The sequence below is a fragment of the Sinocyclocheilus rhinocerous genome, unplaced genomic scaffold (genome assembly GCF_001515625.1).
Source record: "Sinocyclocheilus rhinocerous isolate Xijiao unplaced genomic scaffold, SAMN03320098_v1.1 scaffold5016, whole genome shotgun sequence".
Taxonomy (NCBI): Eukaryota; Metazoa; Chordata; class Actinopteri; order Cypriniformes; family Cyprinidae; genus Sinocyclocheilus; species Sinocyclocheilus rhinocerous.
In genome coordinates, this window is record NW_015658380.1 from 130231 (window position 1) to 141087 (window position 10857).

The window sequence follows — 10857 nt, forward strand, 5'->3', positions numbered from 1 at the left end:
CTAAAATTATATATATATATATATTAGTGCTGTCAAATGATTAATCGCGATTAGATTAATCGCGATTAATCACATCCAAGTAAAAGTTTTTGTTTACAGAATATATGTGTGTACTCTGTATATTTATTATGTATATATTATTATTAATTATGTATATAAAGACACACACATACAGTATATATTTTGAAAATATTTACATGTATGTAGATGTATATATTTATATTCATATAATTTATATTATATATAAATATATTTAATATATAAACATAACATATTTTTCTTAAATATATATATGCATGTGTGTGTATTTATATATACATAATAAATATACACAGTACACACACATATATTCTGTAAACAAAAACTTTTATTTTGGATGCGATTAATCGCGATTAATCGTTAGACAGCACTAATATAAAATGTAATACATTATGTATATATTAGGGGTGTAACGGTTCACAAAATTCACGGTTCGGTTCGGATCGATACGACACAGTGGTGTCACGGTTCGGTTCGGTACGGGGGTAATTGGTTACGTCGTAATGCCGGTGAACGTCTTAATCTCAATCAATTCACTATATGCAGAAAGTGAAAGTAAAAACGTAATGACGGAGTAATGACGGAGCATTATTCTCTCAGAGATGACGAGAGACGAATCTACTTCAACATAACAGTATATAGCTAACTGTTTTCATTTATTCCATTAATATTTCTCTTGTGGCCTGTACATAGTGGAAAAAAATTTGATTATTTGATTATAGGCCTATAATTCATTGTATAATAGACCTGTTTTAAAAGTAAACAGCCTAATCTTTTGTTATCCTCGCAGCGCGTCAGTTATGCGGTAATTATTGTGGGGCAAATTAATTGTAATTTTAATTTAATAAAAGTAACTTCATAATAATAATAGGCCTAATAAAAATAAGAATGTAACAGGCCGGCTTACATTAACTGGAAATGCCAAATCCTCTTAATATTGCCAAACATTTATGTTTTTGACAATATCTCTGGCTGTCGTCGATGCAAGATCATCGTCTTTCGACGCACCCCCGCAGCAAGAGGAGATTATCACGGGGCAGACAGCACGTTGCCTGTTACGTCGTTTAGGCTGCCTTGTTGAGCGCAGTGGCACTGAGAACATTTTATTTCACACACTTTAAACTCTTTTAGTTTCCAAATGTAATAGGATTAGTCCAACGAATCGAACCAAAAGCCTTGTACCGAACGGTTCAATACGAATACGTGTATCGTTACACCCCTAATAAATACATATCACACATAATAAATTATTATACTTACATAAAATATGATTTATATATAACATTTTAATTCATATATGTTAATTTATTAATATGGAAAATTTTATACAATATAAAATAATAATAATAATTATTATTATTATTATTATATATATATATATATATATATATATATATATAGGCTATATCTATACATTATATATATATATATAATGTATTTCTTTTTTTGTTTATTTAAATGTGTGTGTGTGTGTTAATATATTCATATGAATATTTCTATGTCTATATATACACAAGCAAATATACACATCTGACTGTTATTTAATATTTACTATACAATCAATATGAACAAAAACTATATTGACATTTAAAAAAAACTGACAAAAACACATAACAAAATTACTAAAACTTTAAGTAAAATGAAAAAAATTATAATAATTCAAAATAATATTTTTTTATACCTGAAACAAAATAATGCATATAATAAACTTTAAACTTGTTTTATTTCAGCTAGTTGCAAAGGCAACTTTTCTCATTTTCATTCATTTGTGTGTCTAAATATAAAAACACATACATTTTATATTAGATTTCATATTGCAACCAAAATCATTATATGTACTGTATATATGTATAATATTTATGTATAACATTATAAAAAATTAACAAAAAAATTTATAAAACATAAAAAATAATAAACATTTATAAAAACTATACTGACATTTAAAAATATAATAAAAGAAAAAAAAAACTAAAATTTTAACTAACATTTAAATGAAAAGGGAAATCCCCCCCCAAAAAAAAATTTCTACAGATCCAGTCAGATCAGTAAGGGTTTCGGCCCTCGAGGACCTGAAGCCATTAGCAAACACACAGGAGGAATCAGACATCATGAGGCGTAACGCTGCACCTCCCCAGAGTCACCTCAACACAGCACACTCTCTCTAGATGAACTGCATCCACTCACTGAACGCATCAAATACACGGCAGTGTGCTATGAGCTTCTGAACTGGAGATTAATACAAGTTTGAGTGTAATGTGAAAGAAGGAGATATTATGGTAAATGCATAACAATATGCATGCAATTTTGATGCCACTATGGAATTGCAGTCTGTGTGAAATTACATGTTTAATGTGACGTGACCCAGTGTTATTTTAATATTTTACTATAGTATTTAGTGATTTTATTTAGGGTTATATTATAATCATTTTACATTTGTTTTATTTTATTATTTTAATTTTAGTTTAATAATGTAGTTTTTTAAATAAATTTGTTTTTGTCATTTTTATTATTTTTATGTCAATATAGTTTTCATTATTATTTATTTCAGATTTAGTTTTACTTATTTAAGCACATTAAGTTAAACTAAATGAAAATGAGAAATGTTGCTTTGGCAACTAGCTTATATAAAATAAGTTCAAAGTTTTTTCATATTTTATTTTATATTTGATTTTATTTCAGGTAATGTTTATTTTATTTCAAGTAAAAAAATGATTATTCTGAATTAATTTTTATTTTAAATTTTAAATTTTCATTTGAATTTTAGTTAAGGTGTTAGTAATTTTGTTGTGTATTTTTTAGTTTTGTTAGTTTTTTTTATGTCAATTTAGTATTCGTTATTTTTAATTTCAGATTTAATTTGACCTATTTTAGTACATCAAGTTAATATTTCTTAGGCAACTAACTGCAATAAATTATTTTTTTATGTTTTATTTTGTGCAATGTTTATTTTATTTCAAGTAATAAAAATGATTATTTTGAATTAGTTTTTATTTTTCTATTTTCCACTTTCATTTTCATTTTAGTTAAAGTTTTTAGTAATTTTTTGTTTTTCTGTCATTTTTTTTGTCAGAAATTAATTTATTTTGATTTCAGATTTAGTTTTAGTTATTATCAGTTTAAACTAAATGCAAATAAGAGATGTCGTCTTGGTAACCAGTTCAAATGAAATAAGTTTAATTGTTTTATATTTTATGTTATTTCAGGTCAGAGTTTTTTCAAGTAACAGAAATGTTTTTTATGATTTTAATTTACTATAATAATCCTATAATAATTTTCAGTATAAATTGTTTGTCAAACCATTCTTACATAAAAGTCTAAGATAGTTGCATTTAATTCTATATAAAATTATTTACAAAGAAAAGTGCTTCATCAATGAGTCCTGGATATAAAAAATACATTATATTTATAATGACACACTTCAACTTTAATATTTCAGATATTTAAGAGACCCTTTTACTATTTAGTGATTAGATATGTTTTAAATGATTGGATGTGAGATACATGACATGGTACATATGAAGGGTCTGTAATGAACAGAGTGCTATACAGACGAGCAGAGAGCACCTGCTGAGCCGAGAGCTCAGATCCTCAGAAACATATCTGAGACGCATCGCACACGAGTCAAGCAGCGCTGACACACTGAGCAAGGAAATAAATATCGGGCAACTCTTACACTGTGTTGCATGACTTTCCACACAATCCTCTGGCAGGCATTGAAAAGAGGGAGAGAAAGAGACGAGAGAAATAAATGCATTATATATGGGGTCCAAAATACTGAGACTAGTGTTTTTTTGTTTATTTAACCTTGAAAGCTTGAAAGCGTCATTAAAGCTGAAGGAGACAAACCAGACCAACTAAATAAGAAAAACCTAACAACTAAAATATGCATATATATATACATAAGAGTTCATTTGCAAAAACCGATAAACGCCACTTAAAAAAAAAATGAGCTGATTGCCGTGACGAAAAAGGAAAATAAAAGTTGAAACGTTTCCACGGAAGCTTGCAAAAGCAGCACGTTACAATGATGAGGGAGAAGCTCCGTGTATTGCGTGTAATCACATCCATACAGTTTATGATCACAACAACAACAACAACGTTTGTCAGGCATCTACTTTCTCATCTGAAGAGATTATAAAGATTAAACCAGTGTTTTTTTAAACTCTAAAACATTAATTTTTTATCTGGGAGTTATCTGCTTTTGCCAAAAAACGACTGTTGGAGTTATCTACTTTTGCTATAAAACAAACTTTTAATATGTAAAAAAAAAACACTTTCAATGAACTTTATTTATATAAAATTTATATTTTTATGTATACTTTTTTTCAGCAAGGACACATTAAATTGATCAAAAATCAGAGTAAAGACATTTTTAATGTTACAAAAGATTTCAAATAAAATAAATGCTGTTCTTTTGAACTTTCTATTCATCAAAGAATCCTGAAAAATCAAACATGTCACGGTTTCCACAAACATATTGGGCAGCACAACTGTTTTCAACATTGATAATAATCAAATAAGCAGCAAACCAGCATATTAGAATGATTTCTGAAGATCATGTGACACTGAAGACTGGAGTAATGATGCTGAAAATTTTGCTTTGATCACAGAAATAAATTACAGTTTAACATATATTCACATAGAAAACAGTTATTTTAAATGATAATAGTATTTCACTATTTTTACTGTTTTTTAGATCAAATAAATGCAGCCTTGGTGAGCAGAAGAGACTTCTTTCAAAAACATTAAAAAAAGTTAAAGAATATGACACATAGTTGAACCAATTGTACATATTTTTAGGCTGTCATGTAGCAGTCAATATGCTAGCAAATGCCAATCAATAGAGAGTCTTCACTAAAGGTCAGGAGAAAACAAGAATTCATTTAGCCATCAACGTGAACGAGAGTCTGCCATAAGCTTCAGTCAAGAAGGTTACAGATTAGGGCTGCATGATAAATCGCATGCGATATTTAATGCGCATCTTGTCAGAAAGCCGCTTCTAATGGCTTCGTCTCAAAACCTAGTGTGCTGCCTACGTAGACAGTATTTTAAGACATCATAGATGTGATTCAAAGGCAAAATGTCAGCAGTTATGTAAGATTCCTCATTTTAATACAGCATCACATTCAAAAGTTTGGTTCTAATATTTTTGAATGTCTCTTCTGCTCACCAAGGCTGCATTCATTTGTGACCCTGCAGCACAAAAGCAGTCTCAAGTCGCTGGGGTATATTTGTAGCAATAGCCAACAATACATTGTATGGGTCAAAATTATACATTTTTCTTTTATGCTAAAATCATTAGGGATCAAAAATACAGTAAAAATATTATTACAATTTAAAATAGCTGTTTTCTATGTGAATATATTGAAAACTGTAATTTATTCCTGTGATACAAAGCTGAATTTTCAGCATCATTACTCCAGTCTTCAGTGTCACATGATCCTTCAGAAATCATTCTAATCTTCTTTTGTAACATTCTAAATGTCTTTAATGTCACTTGTGATCAATTTAATGCACCCTTGCTGAATAAAAGTACTAATTTCTCCTAAAACATCAGGGTGCCTCTGCAGGCAGCTCAGGAGGTTTGAGACGGAGCCCGTGTTTCCCGCAGGTACTTGAGTCTGATCACGCTAGATTTGCTCTTACCAGGCGGTCGAGGCGAGTGGTGTCCGCGGCGGTCGGAAGCTCCTCGGGGTTGTAGGGACTGAAGCGGCCGCTGAACGTGTCGGAGACGCCGCGGGCCGACCTGCTCATTCCTGAAGGCTTCGGCTGTCCACAACCTTGGAAAACCTGCAATTACACGGAGAGTTCGAGGAGTGCGTCTGCATTCGGCTGAGCGGAGAAACACAAACGCTATTCTCACTCCAACATCAAATGGCGAAGGAAAACAATATGGTCACGTCCAACTTAGCTGGATCTTTCGTGCCTAAAATCGGTTTCATTCTCGACCACATGTTATTTCATGGCTTTAAATCAGAGCTGTAAACACCATATACCCCATATGAGGGGGAAATGTCGCCCCTTAAATTCACAGCAGTGGTAGACCGATACGAGTCTTTCAATCACCAGTTCTTACATTTATTAAATTGGTTCCACTAATGTTGCATATTTGTTTATATCTTGGCTTTAAATATGAACAATTCTGAAAACATTTGGGTAGCTGATGCCGCACATGCCAGTGCATTAGATTTTAGGTGAATTTTTACATCAATATATAAGAGAAAACTGCATATTTTGGGGTGAATTTTCATATGAATATGCAGTAAGAGAAAATATTATTTGGGATAAATTTTTGTATGAGTATATAAGAGAAACTTTTTAGTTTTAGATGAATTTTTATATGAACATATATGAGGAAAATGTCAATTTTTAGGTAACTGTTTTATGAATATATAAGAGAAAAAAAACTAATATTTTTATGTGAATTTGAATATGAATATATAAGAGAAAAACTATATTTTTAGGTTATTTTTTTATATGGATACATAAGAGAAAAAATATTTGTATTTTTTTATACGTATAATTTTGGGTGTATTGTTATATGAATATATAAGAGAAAAATTTATATTTTATGTGAATTTGAATATGAATATATAAGAGAAAAACTATATTTTTAGGTGAATTTTTATATGACTCTACAAGAGGAAAATGTACATTGTCAGGATTAATTTTTGTGAATTTATAAGAGAACAAATATATTTTTAGTTGAATTTTTATATGGATACATAAGAGAAAAAATATTTAGGTGAATTTTTATATGAATACATAAGAGAAAAAAATATTTTTAGGTGAAGTTTTATATGAATATATAAGAGAAAAGTATTTTATGTGACTTGTTATATGAATATATACAAGGGAAATTTATATCTTTAAGTGAAGTTTTTATATGAGTACACAAGAGAAAAATATATATTTTGGGGTGAATTTATTTTATGAATATATAAGAGAACAAATTTATATTTTAGGTGAATTTTTGTAAGAATATTTATGAGAAAAACTTATTTAAATGAATTTTTAAACGAATATATATAAGAAAAATTTTTTTAGGTGAACTATTATATGAATATATAATTGGAAAATGTATAATGTTTAGGTAACATTTTATATGAATATATAAGAGAAAAATTTATATTTTAGGTGAATTTCTATATAAGAGAAATTTTAAATTGTTTAGCTGAATTTTATTATAAATATATGAGAGATTTTTTTTTTGTGCCATGACCAGGGTTATTAATGTTAACTGAAGCTAGAACTAAAGCTAAATAAATATTTTCACTACTTAAAATAATAAAATAAAATAAATGTTAACTGGAATAAAATAACATATTTAAAAAAAAATTTTTTTAAACTTAACGTAAAATAACTAAAACTAAATAAACTAAAAACAAAATTTATTTAAAAAAGTTAAAATAAAAAAATAAATAAAACAAAACAGTAAAATTATTAAAATTTAAAGTAAAAAATGAAAGTGAAAATTGAAAATATAATAATAAAATCTAACTCAAAATATTAACAAAACTACAATATACCAATGATACTTAAATAACACTGTCCGTGGCTGATTTTTCTGAATTTGAATCAACTTTTCACATTCACTAGCTCACTTTAAGTGGACTTGCCATGTAAAACCAATGCTTTACTTGTAGTTGTCTCTGCATATTAAGGGATAAGAGAAAGTATTTTAACAACCGAAAAATGACACACATCACCTTCAACTATTCCAAGAAGCTGAAATCCCGCGAGGGGGCCGAATAACGGCATCTCCTGTGTGATTTAAACCACGCTCTGCCATTTTTTCTCCTCCAAAAACTGCAATTAGTGGCTGCGTCAGAAATGCAGAGAGATGCAGGAGACACATTTACTGGCCCGAGCGCCGAGCTACAAATTTCTGACCATCCGCAACTATGCTGTTAAAAATAAGACTGGAAGCGGGATGAGAGGCTTCAGGGTTCGGAGCTGAAGCCAGCGAAAGCCACAGATCACTTAATTCTAGGCTTGCTTGTTCAAGACGTGATATCACAACATGGTGATTATGGAGGAGCGCAGCTGCTGGATGGCACATACTTGATAGGAGAGCTGCATGCTGTTCTCCTGCATGTTCATGATGGCTTCGGATATCTTCACATCGATGGGCTCCATGACGGACTCGATGTTGAAGGGCCCCTCCAGGCGCTCCGTCAAGAGCAGCATGGCATCTGTCAAAACACACAAACCAGAAGAAAGACAGACAGATTGTGTGTTATTTAATAGCCAGTGATAGTCCACCTGGAGACTGCAATGCATTTGGTTAACAGCTCAAAACATTAATTATGAGCTTTCACGCCAAACATGTCCAGGTCACATTTCAGCCCAAATTAAAAATGTCCACAAGTGCCATGAAAAAAATTGTCCTTAAAATAGGCTTTATTTTCTTTTAGGCAAAATATAATTCCTAAAAACAAAAGGCAAAAAAGATGTGTCCTCAAGATGTGTTTTATTTAATTTTTTAGGCTAAATATAATTTATAAAAAAATGCAAACAGACCTTAAAATAGCTTTATTTTCATTTTAAGCACATTATAACTTCTAAAAAAAGTCCTTAAAATAGCGTCTCGGTTAAGTATGTAACCCTCGTTCCTTGAAGGAGGGAACGGAGACGTCACGTCGGTGACCGACGAATTGGGATCTCGCTTAGAGAGACCAATCCACTTCGAGTGTAAACTAAATGAGCCAATGCACATTGGCATGCGATGATTGCATCCAGCTGCCGCTGATCACAGTGTGAGCATAAAAAGGCAGCCGGTGCAACGCATACCAGGTTTTCGCTTCGGAGCCGAGCCGGTGACCTGGCCGCTCAGCGGTGGTACAGCAGCCGTGGCGACGGGACGTGACATACGTTACATACGTAACCGAGACCTTCCCTTTCAGTCGGTCACTCTCGATGTCACGTCGGTGACCGACGAATTGGGATCCCTACCAAAGCGCCATGGATGCTGCCCCTTCCAGTGTCCTGTGCGAGCCTCCTGCGGCCCTTTTTGGTGTAGGTCGGGGCTCGCAACAAGAAGACCAGTCACCCTTGTCGTAGCACTACCCACTCAGTGATATTGGATAACACTGGGAAAACGTACACTTTCCTCTTGGAACAGGAATGTTGCGGAAGCCCCATCCTTCCCGAAGGAGGTTTCGGAAGAACTTACACATATGAACAAACATTTAGGTGCATATAGAAGATTAGAGGTGATTATAACCCTCTTGGAAATGGCAGAAGTCTGCCAGGGAAACACGGGCTCTGAGGCTATACCGTGGACTTTACACATATGGGATCCACTTAGGTCTCTACATATGGAACCCAGCCCTCTACTGGTTCTCAAGGATTCATCGAGTGAAGGCCTGGCGCCAGATGTTCTGCCACGTCTGGCTGCCGAGTGGATGGAGGAGCTCGACAGTGCCTACAGTACGGACACTGGAGCAGTTTTAGCAAGCCGACACTAAACCGGGGCCTCTCAGTGCCTCTACCTGTTTGAGGTGAGAACACAGGAGGATACCGGCTCCACACGAAGGCTATAGAATCTAGCGAATGTGTTGGGGGTCGCCCAGCCTGCAGCTCTACAAATATCTGTCAGCAAGGCACCACGAGTCAGCTCCCAGGAGGATACAACACTTCTAGTAGAGTGAGCTCGCAACATGAGCGGGCAGGGCACACCCTGTGCCTGATAAGCCACAATCCAGTGGGCCATCCTCTGCTTAGAGATGGCTTTCCCCTTCTGCCGGCCTCCGTAATAGACAAAGAGCTGGTCTGAGGCCCTAAAGCTTTGTGTCCGGTCTACGTAACATCTTAAAGCTCGGCACTTCTAGTTATGGAAAGTGCTGGGTTCAGTACAAATTCAGTTCTATATTAAGTAATGAATCACTATTACAGATGTTGTCGATTTCCAGACTATTTCAACTCATTATTTGTAAACACAAACAACGCACTGTAATTGTGTTTAAAGTAATGCTCTTATGCTGTTTAATTCAATTCTCATTTTCCACTATGTAAATTAAACAAAAGCCAGACTGACTGCAAAGGCTCAAATGGGCCCTGCTGTAATGCTTTGAGCACTAGAGACACATCCCAAGAGGGTATAGAGGGGGGCCGGGGAGGATTTAACCTTCTCGCCCCCTAAGGAACCTGATGACCAGGTCATGCTTCCCTACCGACTTCCCATTGTTAGCAGCAATCGCATCGACATAGACTTTAAGGGTGGAGGGTGACAGCCTTCGCTCAAACCCTTGCTGCAAAAAGGAAAGCACGACCTTGATCGGGCATTTCCGGGGGTCTTCTCGGTGAGAAGACCCCCCTTCTCCGCGTCCCGTCCAGGGGCCAGACATGAAGTTTCCAGAGGTCTGGAGAAGTGGGCCAATAAGGCGTCACGAGCAGGATCTGCTCCTCGACCTCCCTGATCTTGCAGAGTGTCTGTGCGAGAAGGCTCACTCGTGACAGCTCGTCGGCCGTACGGTTGAGCAGACCCGGAATATGAATGGGACTCGGCCATGAAGCCAGTGCTGAAGCGGTCTCATATGAAGTAGCCCCAGTGGTGTAACTGCTGCTGCAGCTGCCATATGCCCCAGGTTTCAGTGGGACCGCTGTCCTGCCCTTGAATGAATTCAAGCAGTTCAGCACACGTGACGACATGGGGCGACAGGGAAAGCCCAAAGGGCAGGACCTTGCACTGACATGCACGTCCTTCGAACGCGAACCACAGAAATGGTCTGTGGCGCGGAAGGCTCGACACATGAATGTACGCATCCTTCAGGTCGATCGCTGCAAACCAATCTCGGGGACGGATGCACCCGAAGA

At 34.4% G+C, this 10857-nt stretch overlaps 1 protein-coding gene across 1 annotated transcript in view; it reads right to left on the bottom strand.

Annotated features, from left to right (window-relative positions):
• The window catches only part of LOC107722113 (glypican-6-like), a 56830-nt gene that overhangs the window by 13149 nt on the left and 32824 nt on the right, over positions 1-10857 (bottom strand). Inside the window, exons 5-7 of the mRNA XM_016530340.1 lie at positions 8104-8234; positions 5686-5829; positions 3713-3742 (exon numbers count right to left, since the gene is read on the bottom strand). Of these exons, the coding sequence (XP_016385826.1) occupies positions 3713-3742; positions 5686-5829; positions 8104-8234 (305 nt within the window). The remainder of the gene's footprint in view (positions 1-3712; positions 3743-5685; positions 5830-8103; positions 8235-10857) is intronic.